A 26,395-nucleotide genomic window follows, 5' to 3' on the forward strand; every position below is an offset into this window, starting at 1 on the left:
AGTCTTGGTCTACATCCTGGTTTTGCATGGTGAGCTGCTGACTAACCAAACCTCAACAAAAACAAGTCTTACAGTTACCATAGATCATCCATCTACATTTCCAAATGCTGAAAGCAGTTCAAATGAACATGACTTCACACACACACACACACACACACACACACACACACACACACACACACACACACACACACACACACACACACACACACACACACACACACACACGTACGTCGGCACAAGCATACTAGTTAAATCACAAAACCGTCTCACCTCTTAAGAAAACCCACTTCACAGAGTTACAAGGTTTACAACAGCTGCAAACTAGTACAGAACTCTCTCTCACACACACACACACACACACACACACACACACACACACACACACACACACACTCACTCTTCCTCTGTCTGTGCTGCATTTGAAGCTGAACCCAGAGTATGAGAATAGATCTGTCATATCTCCATCCGGGAAATGCACCAAGTATGTGTGTGCACGTGTGCGTGTGTTGATACGGAGATGGGCAGACAACAAGAAATGGAGAATGATGAGGCAGCCAAAGGTAATTGGAATCTGAAATAGGAACATCTGTTCATCCAGTGCAGATACTACAGTAGATAATGTTAGGGGTGTGAAGTGTAAGTGTGGTCACATGTGCTTGGACGTGTGTGTATCTGCAGGGCAATTTTAATTTGTCACATCCAGGCCTACTCTATACATCCCTCTATACACAGTCAAAGATAACAAAACATTTCAAGATGCTCTAAAATATTCCTTCTCATCACATCCTCTTTTTTTGAATCTGTCCTCATCTCTAACTTCCTCCTCTGTCTTTCTAACGTTTTAAGGAGTGAACAGTCTTGGCTGAATTACCTCCGTACAGGGACACATTTGTCTTAATGCATTGTTGAAGCCAGCTCCTGAGGAGGAAGCAGATGATTCTGTTAATCACCTCTGAAACAAATACTCCCCCATTTCAACACACTCACACATGCACAATCACACAGCAAACAAACACCAATCAATACACACACACACAAGCACAGTATCATGCTGGTTTAAATCCAGCTGCTGTTTGCCTGTTCCTGCTGTACTGCAGAAGCTGTTTGTTGGCCCTGTTCTGTTCTCTTCTCTATGTGTGTGGGTGTGCAGCTGCTGAGCTGCCGGCGGAGGCGGAGGCCGACGCTAATGACTCCGTCCGTGGAGCGAGCACCTGTGGGAATGGCCGACCTCAAAAGATCTGCAGAGGATCATGAGCCTGGAACCCGCAGCGCGTCGAATAGACTCACAGCTCTGCCTATTAGAGGGTGTGGGGCTCTCCGGGTTTGGCCTTCCGCAAACCGTGTCCGTGTGAAATTGTAATTGCGCCGGCTTAACAAGATTTGTTGTAACTTGTTTAGGTGCCAGTTGCCAGTGATGAGACAGCACAGCACACTGACAACAATGTTTGCAGAACCATGCAAAAGGTGTTCTATGGCCTTTTTGTAGAGGTCATAGAATACATAGAATAAAAACCTTTTTTTCAGTGGCAGATCTGCTGATAGGCAACTTTAACCTAAAGTGTAATTTTAAACCAAACAGACAGACAGACAGCAGGCAGATGTTTCAAGCCAATTAAACTTTTAAGTTTATCCTGTAAACTTGTCGGGAAAGTGTTGCTTATTTATAAATATTAATAAAGCATTCATTTGAAGTCAATGTAAGTCCAAATGCACTTGTCTTTTACTTTCGGTCTCTATCAACGTCTGAGGGACATATCTGGCTCGTAAGCTGCCAGATGTTCAATTTTTCAGAGCCTGCTAGTGACGGTACTACACCTGAACAATTCAGCGATGTCCAAGGGATCAATAAGGCTTCTAGGTAAGTTTTTGGACATGGGATATTGATAAAGAAGGAACTTAAACAATACCACATTTTGGACAATATCTATTTATCATCATACAGATACACTTTAGATTAGATGTATCAGACTTACGACTGCCGTGTCCTTGAAGCAACTTCCCAACCATCTTGCTGAATCCATTCCTCAAACCAAACTCTATCTCTGTTTGTCTGTATTGCCCTTTTTATATCCCTCTTTCATCATCATATTGCTGCCGCTCTCTTTCCCTCTCTTACCTCACCACCACGGTGTATCTGCCGTTCTCTCTTATTTAGTAAGGGCGGTTGGTTCTGGAGGTTTTGTGTTGAATAATACATGTCAGTTAGAGCGGAGCCGAGCAGGCCGACATGGATGAAGGAGAGACTATTGAGCTGGATGTCGACTTCTAACAGCGTGTGAATATGGAGCATTTATTATGATGAGATATGAGCTGGAAGGTTAGTTACAGGGTGCAAATATGATATTCAATTAATCTATTACATGGACGAGTGAAGAAAGAAGAGCACCAGCACGTTCCTCGTTAGATGCTCGTGTTTGCCTGTGTGCAAAGGCCACGTCCATCAACACGCTATGGTGTTAGTGGTTAGTGACCTGACATATGAAGGAACACAGCGTGTGTGTGTGTGTGTGTGCAGGTGTGTTTGTGTACGTGTGTTTGTGCGCACTCCTGCACGTTCAGATCTGACAGATAACAGGGGTCACTCCTGCCCTGTAGCCCACTGACCTCATCAGACAGTGTTGAATTATGGGTAGTGACACTGTGGTCTCACAGCCGTCTGTCTGCTCAGGGCGCAGCGATAGCGAGTCATCTCTCAGCCACACACACAAGCACTTGAAAAGCCGCTGGACTGTGGGGTAGCTGACATTTAGCACTGGGGGAAAAAAGTAGCTTGGAAAACAAAGGAGCTGCAGCCATGATGGTATCAAACACGCCAGCGGGCATCATAAAGAACACGGCGGGGATGCTAACAATGACCTAAACTCTGATTGCATCCAGGATTGGATCAGATACACACCTCTCTGGATGATGTTTTTATTTTATTTTTAACACAAATCCTAACCCGAGCAAATGCAGTTAGTTTATAAAGAGCTCATCGTCCTTAAAAAATGTCTTGTACTCATCTGACTAACAGCGTCTTTCTTTGCCTGTATTTTAATCACGTTTGTATATTATTTCATCAACGTTTTATACAGGCTATTTAGTGATGCATCGTCATTTTACATGTTGTATATGTTTCCCCCCTAAAAAGATGGATGCCAGAAGCAACGGTCCTACTTTAATGGGGATAAAAAAGCAAGTGGCTGGATTTGTTTAAAAATAACTTCTGTACCAGAGGGCGCGCTCGGGGCTCAAGCAGGTCACGCCATAACCTAACTACGCGTTAAAGGCCCAGTCTGTCAGAGTGAATTACACAAAAAGCCCTGCCCCGAAACCAGACAGATTAAACAGTGTGGTACACACAATGCATCCAGCACAAATACTACTAATATTTGCTACTATGGCATGTAACATTCTGAATATTTGATAAGACACCAGGGCAGGCTTAACAATTTAGCGACAGGCCTTTTTCATGACTCCACTCACGTCGTCTGCCTGGAAGCGAACGCGAGGACGGGCTGCGTTTTGCAAGTGATGAATGTAATCTGCCTAGAATGTCTCCAACGGCGGTTTAAATCTGACATCGCTGTCTTTGACTGACGTGCGCTGGGACTTTTAGTCCCATCCACTTTGCATTAGTAAGGAGGATTTGAAGCTGTAGTATATCAGTCCCACAATGTATTGATCTTCTGCATGACTGTAGGCAAACTACACTGTCAGGTTGGAAGATAACACTTTAATTGAAACAGTAAAGAGCAAAGTGCGGTTCACCCAAAAGAAAACAGACTGTATGCGCTCTTATGGTCATTTAGAACTAATTGTTTAGAACTAACTGTTATTCTCGTTTTTATTTGCAACAAACAGTTAAGTTTACAGGGTGAGGATGGTTACCTCCTCTATTGTTCCCTCTCATGTAAAATGTTTTTAAAAATTCCATCCACCTGACCTGATCTATTTGGCACAATCCTTTTTTTCTACCAAACAAAATGCTTTTATATGTAAAAAAAACCCTCCATTCAGCGTGATTATACATCAATTACTGACTCCTATATTTGAGGTGTTGATCCTTGTGTGAATCAAGGAGGCCGGCCCGGAACAACGGCGCCCGGTCCACTCGGTGTCCCGTCGGTCGACAGGCACCGGGATACAAACCGGATGCAAAACAAACCGCGTCGGCGGTCACGTGTCGGGCAGCGGGCTCCTGAATGATTTAAAGCTTTTTACATCATCAGCCTCACCCTCCCTGCCCTCCTCCCTCCTCCCCCCCACCCCACCCCTCGCGCTGCCTCCCGCTGAAGCAGCGCGCAGCCCGGAGATGCTGCTGATGCTGAGCCTGGTGACCGACTGCAGCATCCTCTAATCCGGCCGCGCCACAGTGAGTGATTTGTCCCCTTTGCTCTCCTCTCCCTGTCATCCCCTCCACTCCGAAACAGCGTGTGCCCCCCCCCACCTCATTCCTACTCCCCCTTTTTGTTGTCTTTCTTTGTGTAGTTTATTTTTTCATGAGCGATGGCGCAGAACACGGCGTCCAAACCGCGCGTCCTCGTAGAGGTGATGTTGTCGCGCGGGTGGACGCAGATGTCGGGTTGGAAGAAAGGGGAGGTGTGTGTGTGTGTGTGTGTGTGTGTGTGTGTGTGTGTGTGTGGGGGGGGTCTATTCCTGTTTGCGCAGCTCACCTTAACGGTGCGCGTCTCCGTGCGATGAAGAGTAGGGTAGAGAGAGAGAGAGAGAGAGAGAGAGTTTAGGGCGGGTGTCGCTGCTCCCACCGGACCCCAGAGCTGCAGCGGGCGACGCGTGCACGCAGGAGACAGAGGACAGGAGGAGACGGAGAGGGCGATGGGACGTTTCACTGAAGGGTTCTCGCAGGTGAGCGAGCGTGTGCAGTGATCGCGTGTGTGGGTTGCGCTAAGGCGTGTCAGAGGGGAGAGGAACAAAGATGGTGAAACTTATTATTTCGCCGTGGGAAGGGAGAAGGGAAAATAAAGGCGGAGGTGGTGGAGAAGTACTTTCTTTGGTTGTCCGTCCTCGTGATGCTCTAAACGTGTCACACAAAGGATCAAGTAGGCTGACAGAAGCTGTTCAGCAAAGGCTGAATTTGTACGTGGTGAAAGATTTTAAAAACAAATCACAGTCTGACTGCCTCTTTGTTGTGCCACGCATTGCCATTTCTGCCCCTCTATCGCCCCTGTGCGTGTGTGTGTGTGTGTGCGCGCGTGTGTGTGTGTGTGTGTGTGTGTGAGGACCAGAGCACTCACACACTGAAAGCCTCAAGCTGTGGATCTGGGCTAATCCCTAATGACATGGCCATCTCTCTCTCTCTCTCTCTCTCTCTCTCTCTCTCTCTCTCTCTCTCTCTCTCTCTCTCCCTCTCTCTCTCTCTCTCTCTCTCTCTCCCTCTCTCTCTCTCTCTCTCTCTCTCTCTCTCTTCCTCCCTTTTTTCTCTCTCTTGTCCATGAGGTCTTCTTTCTCTCTCTCCCCCCGTCCTCAAGTCTCTTTTCCCCTCATACTCAGTTGCGATGACGTGCGGCCCGTGGTGCTGAAAACAGTCCTCGTCAGAGCGAATGCGCTCAGGCTCCACGGCCCCGTCATCGCTCAACAGGTGCCTTCGATGAGAGACACACGGAAATAAAGGAAGCGGCTTTTAGATGGAGGCTCGTGTTTGCTTTGCATTGCTGGGTTTTCTGTTTGAACATGGCGTATCCTGGGAGTTGTCATCACAGAACAGCTTGAAATTAACGAACTATAATTCAGTATGACATTTAAAGGGAGACATCATGAAAGTGTCTAACACACAGTTTCTGGCAATCACGAAATATGTAATTCAACAGGCCATGATAAGGCTTCCTATGTGACATGAAGGCTCATTGGTCTATTTATTATTGTAAAAAAAAAACAAAGCGGTAGATTTGTGGGCCGGGCAGCTGAAGAATAAGCTGAAACTCACTATAGAAGCTGAGAGCAGATGCTGATTTTGGAGCTAATCAGATAATGCAAACCCTAATCACAGTGACTAATTGTTTGTACGTTGTAAAGTCATAGAACACACTATCCATTATAGTCTCGTTGGATTGGAGTACCTGTGTACTGTTCAGCGCTATTGGTCGCTCATTCATCTTTATTAGCGAGAATGGACGCTGAGCAAATCGGTGTGTGTTTGTGTGTGTGATACCAGAGAAATAACAGATAAAAATAATAATGCCTCTTTTGTTCATTTTTGTATGGCTGTTTGGAAGAATCCAGCATGATTGACTTCTTTATGGCCGATGAATACTGAATAAATGCACAAACACAGATACACACACAGCCTTATGAATGGCCGGCTGGGCCGCTCTGCTCTTCCTCCACATACTGCTCAGCACTGACGTCAGTGAACCTGCCTGCGCATAAAGGCTAATATAATCACTACCTCACACACACACACACACACATATTGCTTCCTTTTGTTTGTCTCTTTCAGCATCACACACACACACACCTTTGGTTATTGGCTCAATAGGAACTAAAGGCTAAAGAAAATAGGAGAGACAAACAACAGAGACGGATATCTAGAGAGACAGAAGGAGACTGCAGGGCTGGCGTGTGGGAGGTAGACGGCCTTGATCATTATCATTACCATGTAATCCAATCGCTGCTATAAATTTGTACCTCTGGTTTCTTCACGACAGCTTCGCTATCAGGTTGTTTCTCCTTTTTTGCCTCAATCGTTCAATCGTGCCAATTGTAACTTTAATATATTGATAGTCGGGGTCAAACCGATGCCATCATATTTTCTGAACAGCAGCGTCAAGGACAATAAAGAAAGAAAACAATGGTTCTGAAGACCAGCTGCTTATTATTCTACTGTATTCGCCGAATGGTCTGCACTAATTACTTTTCAATGGTCGTCAATATACAAATAATCCTGTTTAATTGACAAACACTGTCCATCATTTTGTACAAAGTAGTTCCAGTGGTAAGACTGAGAGAAATTCATGGCATGTCTCTGAGGCTTTGTCCAAATAGTCCCACTAATTTTTTACTTACTCATTTCAGTGTTACCTTCCACTAAAAAAACGACAGCTACAGTTGGGAAACCAACCAGATATGAGCCTCTCAGTAATCGCTGTGGGTAGAAGCGGATGTAAAGGTCTGACAGGAAGCAAGTAAACCGCTTATAAAACCGGCATAAGGAAATTAAAACCCATAAATGGTTAACAATGGGACAGCAGAAGATACAATTACACTGGTATTATCCTTCCTTTTGAGTGGATTGTGAAACTTGATCACTATATAAAAGCTCATAAAACCAAGCCTGTAATTTCACTAAGACACAATACATTTGTTTGTAATATATGCATGTTTTTTAACTAATGGAGCATCTTATAGTATGCTATTATGGTCTGATTATGGTCAAAAACAAGGTGGCACCCTATTGCTTTTATTAATCAATCAATTGTTGGATTGGAGGAAGCGTAGGCACAACGCTGGATATTCTCCATTGTGTTGCCACGATACAGCTCCTGAGAAGGGACAAAGGACATGTAAAATAGACAGTGGGAGCGTGAGCGGGAGGAAATGCACGGGAGGATCTAGAGAGGCGTGCAGGTGAAGGCGGAATCGGTGACACAGATGAAGGACCAACAAGTCTGCGGGACCTTTTGGTCACAGTGAGCCGGCCACACAACTGGGGCTACACGCTCTGGCAAAGGGTGGAGGCAATAACACCGGGAGGAACTAAGGAGACGCCCGAGAGGAAGTGCCAAGGTTGTCGGGTGAGACTGCAGACAGTTACACACCGTGTGTGACTATAATGGTCAGTGTCGGGAGTCATGCAAATTGTGTGTTTTGTGTTATGTTAACTGAACCACGAGCAGTTTCAAAGCAGTTTGCCTAATCTGCCACAAACTGTCTTTTATTGCTGGGACGTCTCTCAGCAGATGGAGTAATACTGCCCTGCTTTAAGGTAACTACCACCGCGCTGTGCGGTACGTATGTGTGATTGTCCCACGTGTGGGTCCACGGCAGAAGCATTTTTCTCCTGTCTATATGAACCCAGATGACAGATGGCTGCTGATACCTCTGTCATAAAGCAAAGGGCTGTTGAATAAAAGGCCCTCTCACACAGTGTGGAAGGACAACACCGGCCGGCAGAAAGGATGGGGATTATCAAACAGAGACATCATCAACAAGGCCGGTTAGCCAGCGAGCCAAAAGGACTGGTGCCTTTTGATTTTATTTACCTTGTAGTTTGGAGCCAGACCCCTGCTTCACGCTTCAGGCTCCCACTGTGCTGCATTGGGGCAAGATGGATGAGGAGGAGGGCGGCCAAATTGCGAGTGAACCGGGGAGCAATTTGTGTGTAGTCTGGCAGCAGCAACACACGGAGAGTTATAATAATTCTTCTTTTTTCTTTTCACATCTCTCATTGGGATGCTGCTAATAGGTACACACCGACGTGTTTAGTGGTCAACATTTGAAGTGAATCAGTCCTCTGCGAGCCAGACTGTGAGCCAGATATGATGAGAGTAAACTGGTCAGACAGCCAACGGAGCGAAGCAGGGGGACGTCATGTTTATATTTGTCTAGTAGCAGTTCAAATAGGGCCGATCAACGCACCCAAATGATTTGGCATGACGTGCGCTGGAAAGTATCAGTGCCCGGCCCATTTGTTTATTCCAAATGTAGATTTTCTTGGAGCAATTGATGTTTTTTATCTTAATTTATTGGCACATTGTAGTTGCTGTTTTGATGAGTGAGTCTTGTGTTGCATTTACTTACTGGGACCATTATGCTCATTTTCAGTTTCATACTTGTTTGGATTTCTACTTAAATATATGTTAATGCTTTATTGTTAAGCCGACTTTTTTGCAATATAGATGCATCTGTCTCTGCCAGAAAGCCTCTGTTTTAGCAACTGCCTCTTTAAGCCCCGTCCCAAAGCCCAGCCCGCTCTGTTTGCATGAGAAGGATGCAGCACCCTTTGCAAAGGTAATCCTCAGGCCTTGGGCGGTGTATTCTAATGAGCCCTGATGTGCCAAAGGAAGGGGAGCCCATTCTCCGTGGCTTGTTTTATGATCTGCACTGCTCACAAAAAGCGGACTGGGTTGTAATAACTGTTCAGGTTGGCAGGTATATAAACTTTGTGACAAACAAAATACACCAAATGATCAACTTACATATTAATGAGATATAGGCTAATTATAGTGCCTTAGGCCATAGCTTTACAACTTTCTCGGTTTGATTTTTGACCGATTTCTGCATGATCTCAACAAAGTAGAGCTGCTTTTCTTGTGTCCTTCCACGTGTCTGAAAGAGGAGTGGCAGAAATTTACATTAGTAACTCATGGTAGGATTAGAGGCTCATGTCACTTTTAAAATTTGCTTGTGGAATATCTGTCTTCAAAGAGAGCTGGGCTACTGATTTCTTTTATATCTTTTAATTAATGAGCCAATATGGGGTGGGCGTCGTGTTATTACTGAAATCCCTTTTCTAGTTTGACACCAGTAAATTAATCTTTCAAATAATCTTTCACTAAATTACAGAGGCAAGTTGTGCAGCCATCTGAGTGAAACTGATGCGAACATCACAGTTCTTATTAAATATTCAGTCTCGGGACAGCGGTAGTTTCATGTGTGACTCACGAGTCGGGCAATGAAATCAACCTGGCAGGAGGCAATTTCTCTTTTGTGTCGAATGAGGAATGATTCATTAGGTTTGTCAGGTGGGGATTCTGTGGCCAGTCAGCCAAGGCACCAAGTCAGCCTGACAGCCTCCTAAATCAGTCAAGCAGAGGGAAATACACGTTGGACTCCACATCTCCTCTATGCAACCAGCCAATTACCGCCGATACCTGTAAGACTCCCCAGCTGGATTATGTAGTTTCACGGTTTTCTGTATTATTAATGTGCACACAGGACAGAATGACATTTAAATATTTGTGTACAGAGTCATGACTCACCAAGTTATGATGTTTCTTTTATATTAACTCAATAACGATGTCACGCCCATGACCTTAAAGAACACAATGATAAAAAAAAAGACTCTTTCACGCAGGACCAGAACACATTTTACGTTAAAGCGTAATGAAATGGATGGGATTAGATATTCTATTGACCGGATGAATTGATAGCAATGCATTGTCATGTTGTGGCTATTAGACTGTAGCCACCGTGGTGCTCTGAGCACCGCTGTGTTGCATTTTGACAGGCCTGATAAATCTAAACACTGAGGTGCACTGAAGTAAAGCACACTCACATGAATTATGCACAGTAACTTTTTATTTTTCACACCGTCCACCAGCTTGGATGTTCTTTGTCGGCTAACACACTCATATAATTTTGTCGACTGATCGTTTAATTTTATTAACCAATCAAAAACATTTTTCCTCAAAGAATCCCACCCAAGTTTCTTGGAATAAGGTAACACACACTAATTGAATAAATAAATCATAAACTTTAGACCAAAATGACTGATTTCTTAAGTAATCAACTAAATGGGGGCTTTCATCTTGTTCTTCCAGTTAGACAGAAAAACACACACGATCATGTAGTTTTTTACACTCTGACTCACTGTGGGATAAAATGCTGACACTAAGCTGGTCAAATATTCCATCTAAACTTTGCAAAAACAACTCAAAGTAACACAAAGAGAATAACAAATCAAGTGACTGAATAAGAAAGATTTCCCTGACTCAGGCTTTCTGCCGAACGATGATGAGTCGGCTCCTTCCTGTTCCGTCTCTGGGTCATCAGATCTTGGGCCGGGGCCACTGGCCAGATTTGATTTTTTTTATAGAGGTCGGGGCAACGCAAGCCTGTTGCCAGGTTGGTTTGGAGCGGATCAGGAAGTCACTCAGCCCCATGAAGCCAAACTCTTACTGTAAAAGTAATGAGAGCTCAATGAGGTTATTCATCTATTAATTAAAACGCGGGTAGGGGGCTTAGTCATGGCTGATTAGAAACACGGATGGAGGATTCTGACAGCTCTATTTGGAGAGGAACCACCAAAACAAAGATGCTGGGGGGGGGAGGGGGGAGGGAAACAAGAAAGGTCTTGTTTGGAATTCTATTACACTGTTTGCCGCTATGAGACAGACACAAAAGCAGCTCACATGCTGATGTGACATTTTCCAAATCTTTCTCCACTCAAAGCATCATATTGTTTTGTTCACATCGGATATATTCTTTTTCAGTACATCCGATGGCTCTTTTTCTGGTAATGAAAGGCCTATAGCAAAATGAGTGATTCCTTCGCTTGATGTTCGAATATAAAATTCATTGCCCTCGCCCACACAATATTAAATAATTCAGTAGTTGAAGGTGCCACTGGCACTAGTCTGTGCTCCATACAAAATCCATACGAAAAGCGCTGTGCACCATGCAGATGTTTCCATTGCATAAGTAGTACCTGCCAGTAAATGTACTGCGTTTCTAGCACTAGAATGGCTTGAATGACTGAATCTGTCAGAGTGCATTTAGAGATGTTCCAACACCATTTTGTCTTCCTCCCTGACAGCAATTCTAATACTAGTGGATACAAAAAATAAAAAAGACATGGAGTGAGAGGCAGAGAATGAATGCCAAAGGAGATGCCCCAATCATGGGCAATATCAATGGTTTTTGTTGTTGTTTTGGCAGCTGGTAAACGATGCTCTAGACTAACCTTTTAAACCAACACCCAGAACATTCATTTTGTTATTGTCATCTGTTAAAAACACACAACTCAGATGAGGTGCAAGGCACAGGAAAATGTTCAAATGAAATAGTTCCCACTTTGGTGAACTTAGATTTTAGGTTTATTTGATTAAGTTCAGGCCACATAAATACTTTATTAGTAAGTATGTGGTGTTAGTTACGCATTCAAGTTACATAACAAGGTACAAGGTAACAAGGTAACAAGGTATGGTCAAATAACTCTTGGTTTTATAGACCGTGGTCGGCCCTGGGCTTGGCCCCAACTCTTGCCCAATGTCGGCTGGGATTGACTCCGGCGACCTTCTAGGGTTCAGCAGTATAGAAGTTGTCAGACTGAATGACAACCGCTGTGTATACCTGTCTGTGTGTTTTTGCTTGACTGTAATACTTGACTGTAAAACTCCTGGTGGAGATGAGGAGGTTGGCATTGGTTCAATGTGCTGCAGCTCCTGATGACTGTAATATTGTCAGCTTAATACAAACTAGCCTGCGGCCTTAAAGCCAGTTAGTCGATCATATGGATGCCGACTCGACTAAGGTCCTTTATAATAACTACACTTACAGTAAAACACAATATTTTTTGGGGGGGGATTTATTTAAAATTGATCACATTTTTCTTTTTTATTTATCATTTTACTGTAACAAAAACCCTATTAAACTGTTTTGAAATGTCAGATTGGCCAGTGTTCTGTAAACACTCTCATACAACCCTTTTACCCGGAGGAGGACTGTCAGTAAAATGTGGTTTTCCGGTGAGATGGAACATCTGCCTCTTTTTTGTTGATCTGTGACTGTTCAAACAGCACAGAGCAGGTGGTGGTCACTGTCAATGAAACTAAAGGGAGAGAATTAGAAAATGTCACATGCGTATTGAAAAACAAGTTGCTTGCGTGATTTGATTTGTGATATGGAACGATGAGGAATCTCTGTGCGTGCAGTACTCAACACAGATCTCATAAACGTAGCAATCTAAAAACAGGGAGCGGTTTGTGCCAAGCTGCCACTTATTTAAAACGAGTTTGCTTAGTGTGATTGGATACGTGCGTAGTTATTAGTGTCTCCAATTAAAGGTTTTTTTCTGGACACACACACACACACACACACACACACACACACACACACACACACACACACACACACACACACACACACACACACTCACGCACAGACATACTCAGAATGTACTTGGTGTTTGTCTGTAAAGACTTGCTGAAAAATACAAAAACAAAAATTCAATGTGTGTATTGACTAGTGCGCTGTAGCAAAGCATGAAGTACTTGTGCTGTGACACGGCTGAGCGCAGACTGCGATATTCCCACTGCTGCTGCTACGACTGTTTGAAATGGTCCCGATGCCAATACTTGTAATGTCGCGAGGATGGAATGTGAACGCTGAGTCGGAGATGCAACGTCATCTTTGATGTCTTCCAGTAACTGTAATATTGCACGGCTGCTTCATCTGAAACGCGTATTGATTTCGTGTTCGCCGTCATTTCACCAGGAGACACGTGAGGAAACCCGCATTCTGGTTTCGCCAAAGGGCCTTTTGTCTGTAAGTCAAGCCAGGAAACGCGCAGGTAGAGTCGGAACCCCAACGATGGCTTCATTCCATTTGGGCGCCTCCGGCTATCGCGCTCGCTCGCTCACTTCTTTGCTGATTTGTGAATTTCATTTCTCGATGATACAGGACTGTGAGTTGGCCTCGTGACAGGTTAATAGCCCCACTGCTCCACCTCACACTCACCATCACACACAAATTAAATCACCTTGTGAGCTTTTCCTACTTCTGCACACACTCCAACTCCCACTAAGTGCTGCGACAACAGCGGCCCGCGGCCCAGTCTGGTTAAACAGCTGCGTAATTGCAGCCATCATTTGAGTGTCTCATATTATGGCTGAGAGGCAAAGTGAGTGAGCCGTATGCGAGTGTGTGTTTGTTCAGCAATTTGCGCTATTTGTTCAAAGTGGATGAACGCTGAGTGTTAGTTCACTGCTGTTGAGAGAGAACAAGAGAGAGGTGGACTGAGCTCCAATTGATCACTATAATAGCTCCCCTTTTAACAACAGTTTTATGTACGACATTGGAGACACTGTTTAAAAGTGTAAAAAGGCCTCTGCTGTTTGATGGTGTTGAATTGTTAAAACATTTTTTAACTGTGCAAAACATATTCATATTTGAATTGCTTCAACACACTGCTGCCTCTCAAACCAAAATGATTTAGCCTCTTTTGTCATCAGTGAGGACATTGGCTACTATAGCAACAGGGCTACAGGGAGAGGACTGATAATTAGCTGCTTCCTCACTCAGGTGTGCTTCATTTGTGCACAAACGTGTAATGCAACTCCACCGCTGGGCTCCTGTGTCTCGGCATGTAGGAAAGTAAGCACTGTGTGAGGATTATTTAAGGCAACGTGCGGGAAAATGCTGCAGAAACGAATAACCCCGCCCCTTTGTTTTTCAGATAACCTTCTCACTATGTGGGGAACAGCTAAGATGGCGTTCCACTAAACCAGGGCAGAGATTGCAGCACAGCCAGCAAGACGACACCAGATCTTCTTCTGAATCTATACTGGGATAAAATTACATTATCTTCTTCTACACTGCTCGTCGTTTTGACAAGAAAACAGCAAAAGTACAAGGGGAATCCTCCTGTCAGTCTTCTATTCTGGCCCTTGACCTTTAGCTCTCACTATGACCAGTCTGGTAGGGAAGCTAGACCCCCGCAGGGTACAATGGCGCTCGACGTGGAACACCTTCACGTCCCGCGTCCTGAGGACCAAACCTGTGGAGTCCATGTTGGATTCGGCCGTATCGGGCACCAGCTCACACGGGACCAGGCTGGCGCGGGTCTTGTCTACGGTGGACCTGGTGTCGCTGGGCGTGGGCAGCTGCGTCGGGACGGGGATGTATGTGGTCTCGGGGCTGGTCGCCAAGGAGATGGCCGGCCCGGGGGTCATTGTGTCCTTCATCATTGCCGCTGTGGCCTCCATACTGTCAGGTGAGACGTGAGCAAATGCACACAGTGAAGACTGCTGTTAAACAAACTTTTACACACACACACACACACACACACACACACACACACACGTGCACGCCGTATGAAGGTTACTGTCACACTTATCCTCATTACAGTGATTCAGTATAATTTATCCATGCATCTAGAACAAGGGCAAAGACAATGCGAGCAAGCTGTAATACAAAAGGCCCTCGGGGGATATTTGAGTACTACTTTCATGCACCTGTCAATAGTTCAACTCAGCCTTTTCACACATGACTCATGACTGCAGTCATAGCATTGTTGTGAATGCGTGTCAGCATCTGTCTCTCCCCTCATCCCACAGGAGTGTGTTATGCAGAGTTTGGCGTGCGGGTGCCTAAGACCACGGGTTCAGCCTACACGTACAGCTACGTGACGGTGGGGGAGTGTGTGGCGTTTTTCATCGGCTGGAACTTGATTCTGGAGTACCTGATCGGAACGGCGGCGGGGGCGTCGGCTCTCAGCAGCATGGCTGACTCACTTGCCAATCACAGCATCAGCAACTTTATGATTTCACACATTGGAACGCTCAGGGGTTTGGGTGAGTGGGAAAGAAGGTGTGACTGAGGCAGCTGCACTTTTACTTTGACAATCTTTTTTTTTTTTTTTTTTGAGTTTTAGTTCCAGGATTTGGGATATCATGAGATGTAGGTCTCAGATTTTAGTTGCTTTCGTCAGTAATACAGTAGCGGTTGTTTTAGGAACTCGTACTGTTTCATAATAGAAAGTCAGCATGTGAAGAAAAGAACCGAACACAAAGTTTCCTGTGTTCCCTGCTGGGGACATACACTCACACAGCTGACATATAGCGTGTGGGCAGTTTGTAGCCATTAGAAGGTCTTTCTTTTAACATGGGAAAGAAGGATCTCGGCACATTATTCTGTACGCAATGGAATCGGAATCAGAGACTTTTACTCCATTTCCTTCACTTCTATCTGCAGCTTATCATCTATCAGATAAAGTCGGGATTGCATTAAAACTTCTGATCAGACATTCACCAGAGTGACCTCTTTGGAGAAAGGATCTGTTTTTCTCCCCCTGCCTCCAAAACAGGGTCAGAGATGGTTCTTGATCAAATACTTACCTGCTTACTTAACTGGATTGACAATCTGTTGACCCTCAAGAATCCAATTGAATGAACTCTTTTCTTTGACGAGGGTCCGTATTCTTGCAATAATGGTTCTATTGCTTGTCCTCAGTGTCATAAAATGGGTTTTTAACATGTAACAGAAGCACACGGCCATTTATTTCCGTCCTGCATTTGGCTCGCTGCCTGATTTTATGAAAAAAAATGAACATCATCCGGGAAATGATCTATGCAGTACAAGATTATTTTATTTCCATGCAGCATCGAAAGGACGTTTCACGGCTTAGACTGGAAATCATGTCTTTCTGGAAAGCAAGGGCGGACGTAGCATCTTCGATTTCTAAACGACCCACCCAAACAGTTTCCAGGTCCTAAACCGAACCATGAGGGGAACGCCTGCTAATGTGGCGTAACACTATATCGGCTTTGTCAGTCTGTCTGGGCGACGCCGCCCTGACAGTCTCTTCCTGTTGGACACTGTCATGACATGATTAGCAGCGTGGCCCGCTGTGCCGCGCCATAATAGAAAGTGGATCTTCCTGCTGGAGATTAATGTCTGTTTCTCCACACCGAAGGGAAAGTGTAGAATTTAGCTCAAAATATGTCTCATTAGTTTCTGTGTCTAAACTAATGAGACCTGTGTTCCTGTGCACGTTAAAGTGCATTCAATGGGATTTGTTAGAGTGGTTTGCTCAACCTGACTAAAACAGTTATGTCGATGTTGCAAAACATGTATATTTAGTTTTGACAATGCAAAGAACACATTCTTAGAAACTCTTTTGGCAAGATGACCTGACAACTAACTTTTAAAATACAAGAATAAGAATATTATGTGTTTGTTAAGTAGAAAAACATACAAATAGAACAAGGTTCAAACTATCTTGACATTTTTAAATAAAAAGTCATAATCAGACTTTTCAGGCTAAACAGAGATGTTGAAATTAGCTCAAAAGTGTGTTGTGTTTCACATACACATATTCAAGATATATTCAAGGTACATTGAAAACAAATTCCCTCTGTCTAACTAAAATGTAAAAAGTCTTCTAAAAAGTGACTTTATCTTGTATCCATAATTCTTTAGTATGATATATTTATACATAGAAGTATAGAAGCAGTTCAACAAATAGTTTTGCACTGGTCTACTTAGTATGACGCTTGAATTTGCTCTTAATTTTGCGCAAAAAAAAATATCAACACAAAATATCAACACAACTCCAACTAACTAACTGAGCAGCATCTTACAAAAGGAACGCAACAAACTGTGTTGGAAACGAGCCTTCAAACTGTTTTTCGCCCCTGAGGTGCTTGGATTTCACAGTGTACAATGTGAATGACCACAACATGTGTGCGCCACACCTGTAGGTAAGGGGGAGCAGTCGTACCCGGACCTGCTGGCGCTGCTGATTGCGCTGCTGGTGACGGTCATCGTTGCTTTGGGAGTGAAAAACTCTGTGGGCTTCAACAACGTGCTGAACGTCATCAACCTCATGGTGTGGGTCTTCATGATGATCGCTGGGCTGTTCTTCGTCAACGGGGAGAACTGGGACGATGGCAGATTCCTGCCTTTTGGCTGGTCGGGGGTAGGCACCCACACACACACACACACACACACGCACCTGTTGATACCTGATCTGCTGTATCTTTACGTAAATCCCCCTTCTGCTGTGTTCCAGGTGATGCAGGGAGCAGCCACCTGCTTCTATGCCTTCATTGGATTTGACATAATTGCGACAACAGGAGAGGAGGCCAAGAGTCCCAACACCTCCATCCCCTACGCCATCACTGCCTCGCTCATCACCTGCCTCACTGCATATGTCTCTGTGAGTTTAACCACCAAGACCACAGACATACGGCACAATATATGTACACAAACAGGAATGGTTGTGGCGTCATTTGTTTCCCTTTGGAAGCGTTCCGTAGCACGACACTGCTAAACACTGCGGCTGCTACACACAGTTTTCATGGCTGGTTTGAATGTTTTTGGCATGCAAAGTGTGGTAATGAGATGGGAATATAAAATATCATTTTTATTTCAATGATGATGATATAAATATGATAACATCGATTGACGGAAGACAGCAGGCTGCATGTCACAGTTTGAATTCATCGGCCGTAGAAACACAATTTAATCACTAATTAAGAGTAAGAACTGCCATTCAGTATAACTTCTGGTCCTTTTGTGTCTAAGATCAATATTTGCTTGTAGATTCCTTCTCCTTTATCTTCATGTGTTATCTTTAGCGCTGCCTTCGAGGTCTTATCAACATTTGTGAATACAGACTGAGTGTGTTACCCTTAAAATATTCAGCTCGCTCGACCTACCAGATTTCTGACTTTGACACGTTTGTGCTGGATGGTTGTTGCTATGGGTACAGTATAAAAGTGGCCTATCAGGAGGGTGAGTTTTCGACATTGCCTTGGGCCAAAGCTTGCACTAACTTAAAAAAAAGCACTTTAAAAAACTCGTCTTTCTCTTTCTCTACCAGTCGCATATATTTCTCCAAATAAACCTTCTCCTTTTCGTCTATTTTCTTGGCTTCTCTTAATCTCCATCTGCCTTCGAGCTGTCTCACTGTCAGAGAATGAGAAAGTGTAACTTCAAACGCGTTTAACCAAATGAGACCTTCATTCAGTGCTCCCGTGCTTCGAATCCATGCTCTTAAGTGGACATTAGTACATCATATTTTCCTCAGGTTGGAAGTGAGGTTGGTGCTTCCGGGAAACCCCTCATTCCCGGTGGGGAGCAACATCAATGTGAAGCGGAGTGAGCTGACCGCAGACTTAAATGAGGCATTGATTGCTATTCAAACATGTTGAACCGGGATTTGTTTTAGGATTCCCTCTAGATTAGTCCAGGCTGCTTTGACTCCTTCCCACACACTGTCGAATGTCCACCACGCAGTGTGCAGAAGGGGTTAGAGGCCACCAGGCTACTCCAGCAGGAGGAAAATGATCTATATAAATTCCTCTCTGGGATGTTGAGCCCTTTTTATTTCCGGTTCTTCTCTTTTTCTAAAATCTGTTCAAGCAAATCCCTTTCGCTTTCGCAGCGCAGTGCCCGGGACAGATGGCACTGCATGACTTCACACGTCAGGCGCCAGGTCAAAATTACGCACACACACGCATACAGACACAAAGGGAGAGAAGCATTGCTAACGAACACAGCAACGTGTGAAGCCAGTCTGTAAGAATATAGCTCAGAGGCTCATCAGATAGTCTGCGAGGCCCATTGGAATAGCGTTTAAGTTTTGCACGCTTCCTGTCCTTTCTAAAAGCAGGAATTTCAAAATAAATTTCTAACCCTGGATCCATTTGGTAACTTTGCTTGAGCTTTAATCACGTCACATGTACTTTGTCAGCTTTCTTTGAGGTTTTGGACCTGCATCTGCCACAGGCTACACAAAGTGGCCTTAAATGAAGCTACACAAATATGTTCTTTTCACTGAAAATAAAAGATTACCGTTCACCTGAGAGCACATTTGTTGACTAGCTCCTCTCTACAGAAACGTTGCCATATTTCTTCTGAATGCCTTTTGATACTCTGATTGCATAAAGACTATTTATTTAATAACACTCTTTCTATCCAACTCTCTTGCCTCCAGGTTTCTGTGATCCTGACTCTCATGGTGCCGTACAATGAGATTGACGCAGACGCCCCGCTCATGGAGATGTTTGCCGTGCATGGCTGTATGTTTGCCAAGTACATCGTGGCGGTGGGCTCCATAGCTGGACTCACTGTATCCCTTCTGGGGTCCCTGTTCCCCTTGCCCAGGGTCATCTATGCCATGGCGGGGGACGGCCTTCTGTTTAAGTAAGTCCACGCAGTTATTCAGCGCTCATTATTTTTCATGTCAATACAAAGGACGCGTGTGACTGAGTCTCAGTCTTTGTGTGTGTGTGTGTGTGTGTTTAGGTTCCTGGCCAACGTGTCTTCCTACACAGAGACCCCGGCGGTTGCCTGTGTGGTGTCGGGCTTTCTGGCGGCCCTGCTGTCCCTCCTCGTAAGTCTCAGAGACCTCATAGAGATGATGTCCATAGGAACCCTGCTGGCCTACACCCTGGTGAGTTGATAATGATGACGTACACTATATTGACCGTTTGGTTGCATGGAGGGTTTGTGTAACCATAGACCAGAGATTCTATTTTTAGCTCAATATATTTGTAAGAGATTTATTCCTATTTATTTCCTTCAGATTGGGCCCAAAAGAATCTGCTTTTTGACAGAGCTTTCAATTAATGTGCACTGCAACAGGGAATGCAGGGGAAACTAATCCCCTCCTACACAGGAATCATACAGAATTATGCAATAGCAGTAAAGGTACACCAACATTAGGTCTTTGCTGCCAATCAGCTAAGATACCAATTAATGAGTCAATAAGCTCTTATCAGTCGAATTAAAGACAGATCAAATGAATAAGTGGATCCGAAGGAAATCACGTATTTGTGACGATTGTGTCTTTCTGCTGTACCCCTCCGTGCTCTGCAGGTCAGCCTGTGTGTGCTGCTCCTGCGTTACCAACCTGAGGGCGACATCCACGGCTTCGTGAACTTCCTCTCCGAGGAGCAGAACAACAAAAGAAAAGAGGGCGTCCTGGCCGAGTGCGAGAAGGACGCCTGTTCACCAACCAGCGAAGCCGATGAGTACGGAGGTCCGGCCACCAACACCTGCGGAGCCAAGAACCTGCCGTCGCTGGGCGACAACGAGATGCTGATAGGCAAACCCGATAAAAACACCTACACCGCCGGCCACCCGAACTACGGCACGGTGGATATGACCACCGGCATCGAAGCGGAGGAGTCAGAGGGCGGGGTGTCCCGGCGGTTGAAGAAGCTCATTGGACCACGCTACTACACCTTGAGGATCCGACTGGGCCTGCCGGGAAAGATGGACAGGCCAACCCCGGCCACGGGGAAAACCGTCACCGTGTGTGTGCTGCTCCTCTTCATTTCTATCTTCGCTTTCTGCTCCTTCATCATTTTTGGTGAGGCACCAAGTGGACACGTTCAAACAGGTATTTCCTGCACAACGTAACCAGAAATGAATTGTTTCCTTTGTGTTTCTTGTTTCCGCAGGCGCGAGCAGCATTGGGGAGGGTCGCTGGTGGGCCTTGCTGCTCTTAATCTTCTTCATCATCTTCCTTTCCTTGCTCGTCATCATCATCCTCCAGCAGCCAGAGAATCCTAAGCGGCTGCCCTACATGGCGCCCTGTGTGCCCTTCGTACCGGCTTCAGCCATGCTGGTCAACATCTACCTCATGCTTAAACTGTCTGCCATCACATGGATACGATTCTCTATCTGGTGTTTCTTGGGTAAGCCACCACCTCAATTATATATAGTTTGTCCTGCATTGGGTTTTGTGTATTTTTTTGTCTGGGTCTTTAGACGGGATTTGTGACATTGTGATCAATGTCCTCCCAGACAGATGAGAAATGTTTCAGGGATGAATTTCATTACCGTTAAAATGACAGATTTTGTATTGTCTCTGTGAGTCAGTCTAAATGAATGTGGGTCTCTCATAGTGGGTGTTTGTTTTTTGTATTTATAGAAACGGGAAGTCTCAGTTTTACTATATTGTACATCTGTGTTTAAATGCGCTGAGCATCTAGTTCTATCTTACCTTTGCGTCACTTCTTTTTCATTTTTTCCAACGTCCAGCAGAGCTGTTTTTGCTCATCCACAAACACTAGTGGGCATCTGGACATTTTTACACTTTGTGAGTGGGAGCCAGTTTTCTTCTGACTCAGAGTGGGATGAATCGTTTTTAAGATGACAGCTTTTACAACTAGTTCTTGAGCTCAGCACAGTACGCATTGGCTATGCAGTTGTTTACGGCGATATTGTCCCTCCAGGTGTTCTCATCTATTTCGGCTATGGCATGTGGCACAGTACGCTGGAGATCACGGCCAGAGAGAACGAGGTGCACGCCTCCACCTACCAGCGCTATGATCAAGGTGTGGACGAAGGATTTTGCGGCTTCGACAACGACTTCGACCCACCCACCGCCGACCCCTGGGGCGCGCCGGGTGGAGGATCGGGGCCCACCAAGCCCCCTGCGGCGAAACCCGAAAGTGACGGGGCGCCAACAAAAGGTGCAGGCAGGACCGTGGCCAATCACGGGCTGGCGGAGGAGGATCCGATGGATCTCTGAAGGGACTGACTCTGTGTTATCCTGAATGTACTGCCTTGTCTGCTGCCTGGGGAATGGAAGGGGAACAATAGTGTGCGCGCATGAGTGATTGTGCGTGAGCGTGCCAGTGTGTGTGCATGCTTGCATGTGTGTGTGTGTGTGTGTTTGTGTGTACTTGTCTGTTCGTATAACCCTTGGGCTAGATTTTGATCCACCTAACTGTACCGAGCTCAGCTCCCCAGCTCACACGGGACAAAACAAGGACGTCAAGGTCAAGTGTCTAGTCACCGTCACTTGTTATTCACTCACCGGAGGCCACATCTCCCCCAAATAAAGACCAGATAGAAAAGTGCGGATATAGCAGGAGGTAAAATTGGATCTGGCTTGCATTCCGTGTAAACCATGAGACTTTGTTTCTTGAGCAATCCATCAACTGTTTATCTAAGAATTTACGGGATATAGGAGGGGAGGGGCGGTGATGAGCAAAATACAGACGAATCAGCACCTCTCATCCTGTTTCACCGCAGACAGATGGGAAAGTTAGATGACAGCATGCCAAACCCGAGCTGTTTCCTATGTGCACTTCTCTGCTCATTTTCTTTTCTGCAGACAGGAAATATGCAGCTTTGTGCTCAAAAAGACAAGAAACCTATTTATATTAAAAAATGGCGTTCTCTTTAAAACCTAACACTCGCTTCTAAAATCTAGCCCAAGGGATCCAGGACTGCATTGGGAAAGGGTTGTTGATGTTTTATGTCACAAATAGTACTTGGACTTTGCTTGCAATAGTGCCTTCATCTACTGTATGTGAGTTATTGATTATGTCTATTTTCTACTTTAATTTGGCTTGTGTGTGTGTTTAAGGATGTATATGCAATCAAACACCCTCTTTTAAACGGATACATGTGTCCGTATGTGTGTGTGTAGATATAAAGTGTGTTCTTCAGGTTGTTTTATTGTGTATTTGTATATAGATTTGTTTGGTTTTTACCCCAGCATGAAGCTCAAAAACAATCCGCCCGCAACAAAGCCACCCACGGTTCAAGGTGACACATGCTAGTCCCCCCATCAGTGCACCCAAAACAGAGGAGGTAGTGGACAGAGAGAGAGAGAACAGGTTGAATCTTAATTGTCCACCTACCTGGTTTATTGTGATGAAAGACATGGTTTCTGTGTGCTCGTATCTTTTTTTCGGTTGTTTTTTTCTGACGAAATGGTTGGGATTTAATATTTTAATTTTGCTTAGCAAACCAACTAATTAGTTACTTGTTAATTATTAATATATTTTTTAAAGATATTGGACGAGCTTATTTCAGTTTTTGTGGTTGAACCGTCCAAATGAAGCATTATTAATACTGTGGATGGCTGTGGCTTTCAACCTCCCTCTGCACACCAACAACTGTGTTGTTAATAAGTTAGGGTTTAACTCATACACTGTGTGAAATGAAGTACGATCCCTCCTCTTCCATATACCTCCTTTTCTCCCCTCTTTTACCTCATCTTTCTCTTTTCTTCTTCTATCCTCTACTTCCACCGACAATACATCAGCTTCGATTTCGTCTCCTCACAGAGGTTCTGCTCAGACCAGAGCCCGGTCTGGTCCAGTCACCCTCCCTGTTGCCCACATACCTCTTTACGCAGCTACTGTTGAAGCCCCACTCTTTACATGTCATCTACAGTGTTGCTGCAACCTAAGAACATTTTGTGAAAATCTATCAAATCAATCAATCCGGAAAGCTAATGCTGCCGCGGGTCGGAGGGTTGATTCTGTAGAAGAATGTATGCACTCATGTCCCTATAAGGGATTTTGGCACACACCAAATAAACACTGTTATGTTATTATGTTTAGGGTGGGAACACTTCTACAATAGCTGCTGCTGAATGCCCTGAATGCCCTGATTGTCCTGTACCCTTCCCTCCTGCCCCCCTGCTGCTGCATCAGTCCCTTCCTGGGAAGCCTTATTTGTCTAATGCACTAAATCTAAAGACGCCACGCTAAACCCCAACCCTCCCTCCCCTCCTCCCACATATTTCCAACTCCGTCATGTAGTGATGACCCTTTGGGTGTCGTTAGGTAAAATGATTTTGATACCGTCCCAAAACACGGCCCAATGTTCTGAGAAATTGCGCTCATATTGGACAATTCTGCATCTCGCTGATGCAGTAAGTTGCTAACTTTGTCTTTTCTGGAAACCTGGGTGGTGCAATAAGAAATTGTTTTACTTACGGTGTATATCTTACAAGCTGACTCCAGTATTTGTAAACTCAATATATTTCAATTTGAAAACCCTTGCAAAATAAACATTTATGGAAAATATCTCAAGAATAAAGTACAGATTTTTATTTTAGTTGAAGTTTTCCTTCAAGCGTTGCATAGTAAGCCATCTAACATAGAGGAAGGTATTCCAATGTGACTGTAGAATATGTTTGGCACAAAGAAAAACAAAGCTCAGTGTTGGAGGAATTGATGATAGCCAATAGCGTAAAGGACAGTACAGTTACAGTTGCCCTGTATGGGCGGCTTAGAAATACAATACAAATAAAAAATGTGTTGCCATTGCAGCCTTTGCGGAATTGTCCAATTCCAGTGTTCTTTCTGGACCAAAACAGCACATCCTAAACCATTTGCACTTTCACAGATATCCACTTATATTCCATTGTATAGCCACACAGCCAAAAAAACCCTCACCCCAGATCCGCCAAAACAATCCTGCCGTTTTGCATTTAAAGCTCAATAACAAGGCTGCGGCTTCAGACGTTGCCACTCTGACACTGGACTGTACAGTCAACGTACTATATTATATGCTCTGTATGCACACAAGTGCGTGTGTGTGTGTGTGTGTGTGTCCATGCCTGCGCCTCATTGTGACCGTCTGGTGAGTGTGTTGCATGCCCTCATGCACGAGGCCCAGACTGTAAATGCTGTACGTGCATGTGGCTTAGTTCTTGTACCCGGGAACGCACGTGTGAACTGGGCTCTATTTGAGAAAGGAGCAGAACATTCAGCAACATCCTCCCTTGTCTTGCCTGAACCACTTCTGGTACGCGTGCCGCCTGTACATCCCTACTCTAAGACGCGACCTCCGCCAGCCAAAGTCTACGAGTTTTGTTTACTTTTCACACACAGGAGGCCGTAGTTTCTTCACGACAGAGCCGACCATTTTTCTTGGAAGTCTTCTAACGTCGGTTCACCCCAAGGAGATCCTTTTCTTTTCTCACAGTGGCTTTAGGCAACAGTGCAAAAATCATTTTTATAAAATCCAAGTATTTCATAGAAATGATTACTCTAGAAGTCATTGATTACAGCAGATCAGTGAGTCCAGCAGTGAGAAAGTGCAACATTGAAAAACAAAAGTATTTTTCTATAGCCGTTTCCCAACCACAGGTCCTCCATAGGTGGTTATCAATCTTCACTTTCTGTGTTATTGTTTAATCACATGGAGGCCTGGGAGAAACTGCTAAAATATATTTTTAACAACTGTAGTCTCTAGAGTGAAAACACTCATTTATAAAACGTGATCCTTTCCTTTGAAGGATTTCAAAATTGATGCTGTAGACGTCGAAAGGGCCGTAGAAGGTTTAGCGGTAGAACACATGCAGAAGCTATTTTAATACAATTCTAGAAAAGGCTGAACGACAAGCGTAATCAAATATTGCCACTATTGCTTTTAAGGTCAGTTACAGTTTGTTCATTGGGGCGTGTTGTTCCTGTGCTCTGTGTGCGTTGCAGCCAAGTGTCCAGTCAGTGTGCGTCTGACTTGTTGAAGTTGGCTTCTCTCGCAAACAAAAAGATATTCCTTTTTCTCTTCTGTATATTTTGGCACAAAGCTGTATATCGTAGTTGTTTTTTTATGTTGATTTTGTAACGGTTCCTTCCATGTGTGTGGTTATTTTGCTCCTGTGCACCGTTTCTTGCTAAGTTTGTTGATATTGTTTCCATGCAACAATGAAAGCTATTTATTGCAAATACAAGAGGCTTGCTCATTTTTTAAGTGTCCTGCTCTGACTATACTACTACATTGAATGACGTACATCAGGTCCAGGGACATTTGAACATTTAACAAGAAACACACAGTAATGCAGACTGTGCTGCTATGTATATAATATGTATTACATATTTACCTGGAAAAGGGGCCCAGATGTTTAGTGGTTTCATGTAGAGCGTTTCACGTGTGGAGCTGATGAGCTATGTAGTAGCCAAAGATCCTGCCTCAGGACTTTGTGGTACTGCTTCCTTTTAACATTATCCCAGCACAGTTAGTGGAGTCTCCCATGCAGAGCCAGAGAGCTGATGCGTCCTCACGATGAGTTCTGCCACCAGCAGTGTAGCTTCAATAAACCAGATCACAACTCGACTGTAACTCACTGTATTGCTCTGACATTATAGCTGAGATTCTACTGTGCAGAAACATACACATAAGTAAAGGGGTGATGGGTTTATCTCTAACAGGTAGAAATAACATGTTGATGCACTTGAGAGGTAAAAAA

At 44.5% G+C, this 26,395-nt stretch overlaps 1 protein-coding gene across 2 annotated transcripts; it reads left to right on the forward strand.

Annotated features, from left to right (window-relative positions):
- Positions 1-4,248: 4,248 nt before the first annotated feature.
- On the forward strand, positions 4,249-25,874 carry slc7a14a (solute carrier family 7 member 14a). 2 transcript variants are annotated; one of them, XM_078089658.1, is made up of 10 exons: positions 4,249-4,357; positions 14,117-14,653; positions 14,997-15,233; positions 17,142-17,359; positions 17,453-17,599; positions 19,382-19,590; positions 19,693-19,840; positions 20,266-20,761; positions 20,853-21,089; positions 21,630-25,874. In XM_078089658.1, the coding sequence occupies exons 2-10, from the start codon at positions 14,347-14,349 to the stop codon at positions 21,926-21,928; spliced, it is 2,298 nt and encodes a 765-aa protein (XP_077945784.1). In that variant the 5' UTR covers positions 4,249-4,357; positions 14,117-14,346; the 3' UTR covers positions 21,929-25,874. The 2 variants fall into 2 exon arrangements, with proteins under 2 accessions (XP_077945784.1, XP_040055432.2); XM_040199498.2 differs by lacking the exon at positions 4,249-4,357 and adding an exon at positions 4,716-4,848.
- The last annotated feature ends 521 nt before the right edge of the window (positions 25,875-26,395 follow it).

Source organism: Gasterosteus aculeatus, chromosome 15 (assembly GCF_964276395.1).
Source record: "Gasterosteus aculeatus chromosome 15, fGasAcu3.hap1.1, whole genome shotgun sequence".
NCBI classification, from domain to species: Eukaryota; Metazoa; Chordata; class Actinopteri; order Perciformes; family Gasterosteidae; genus Gasterosteus; species Gasterosteus aculeatus.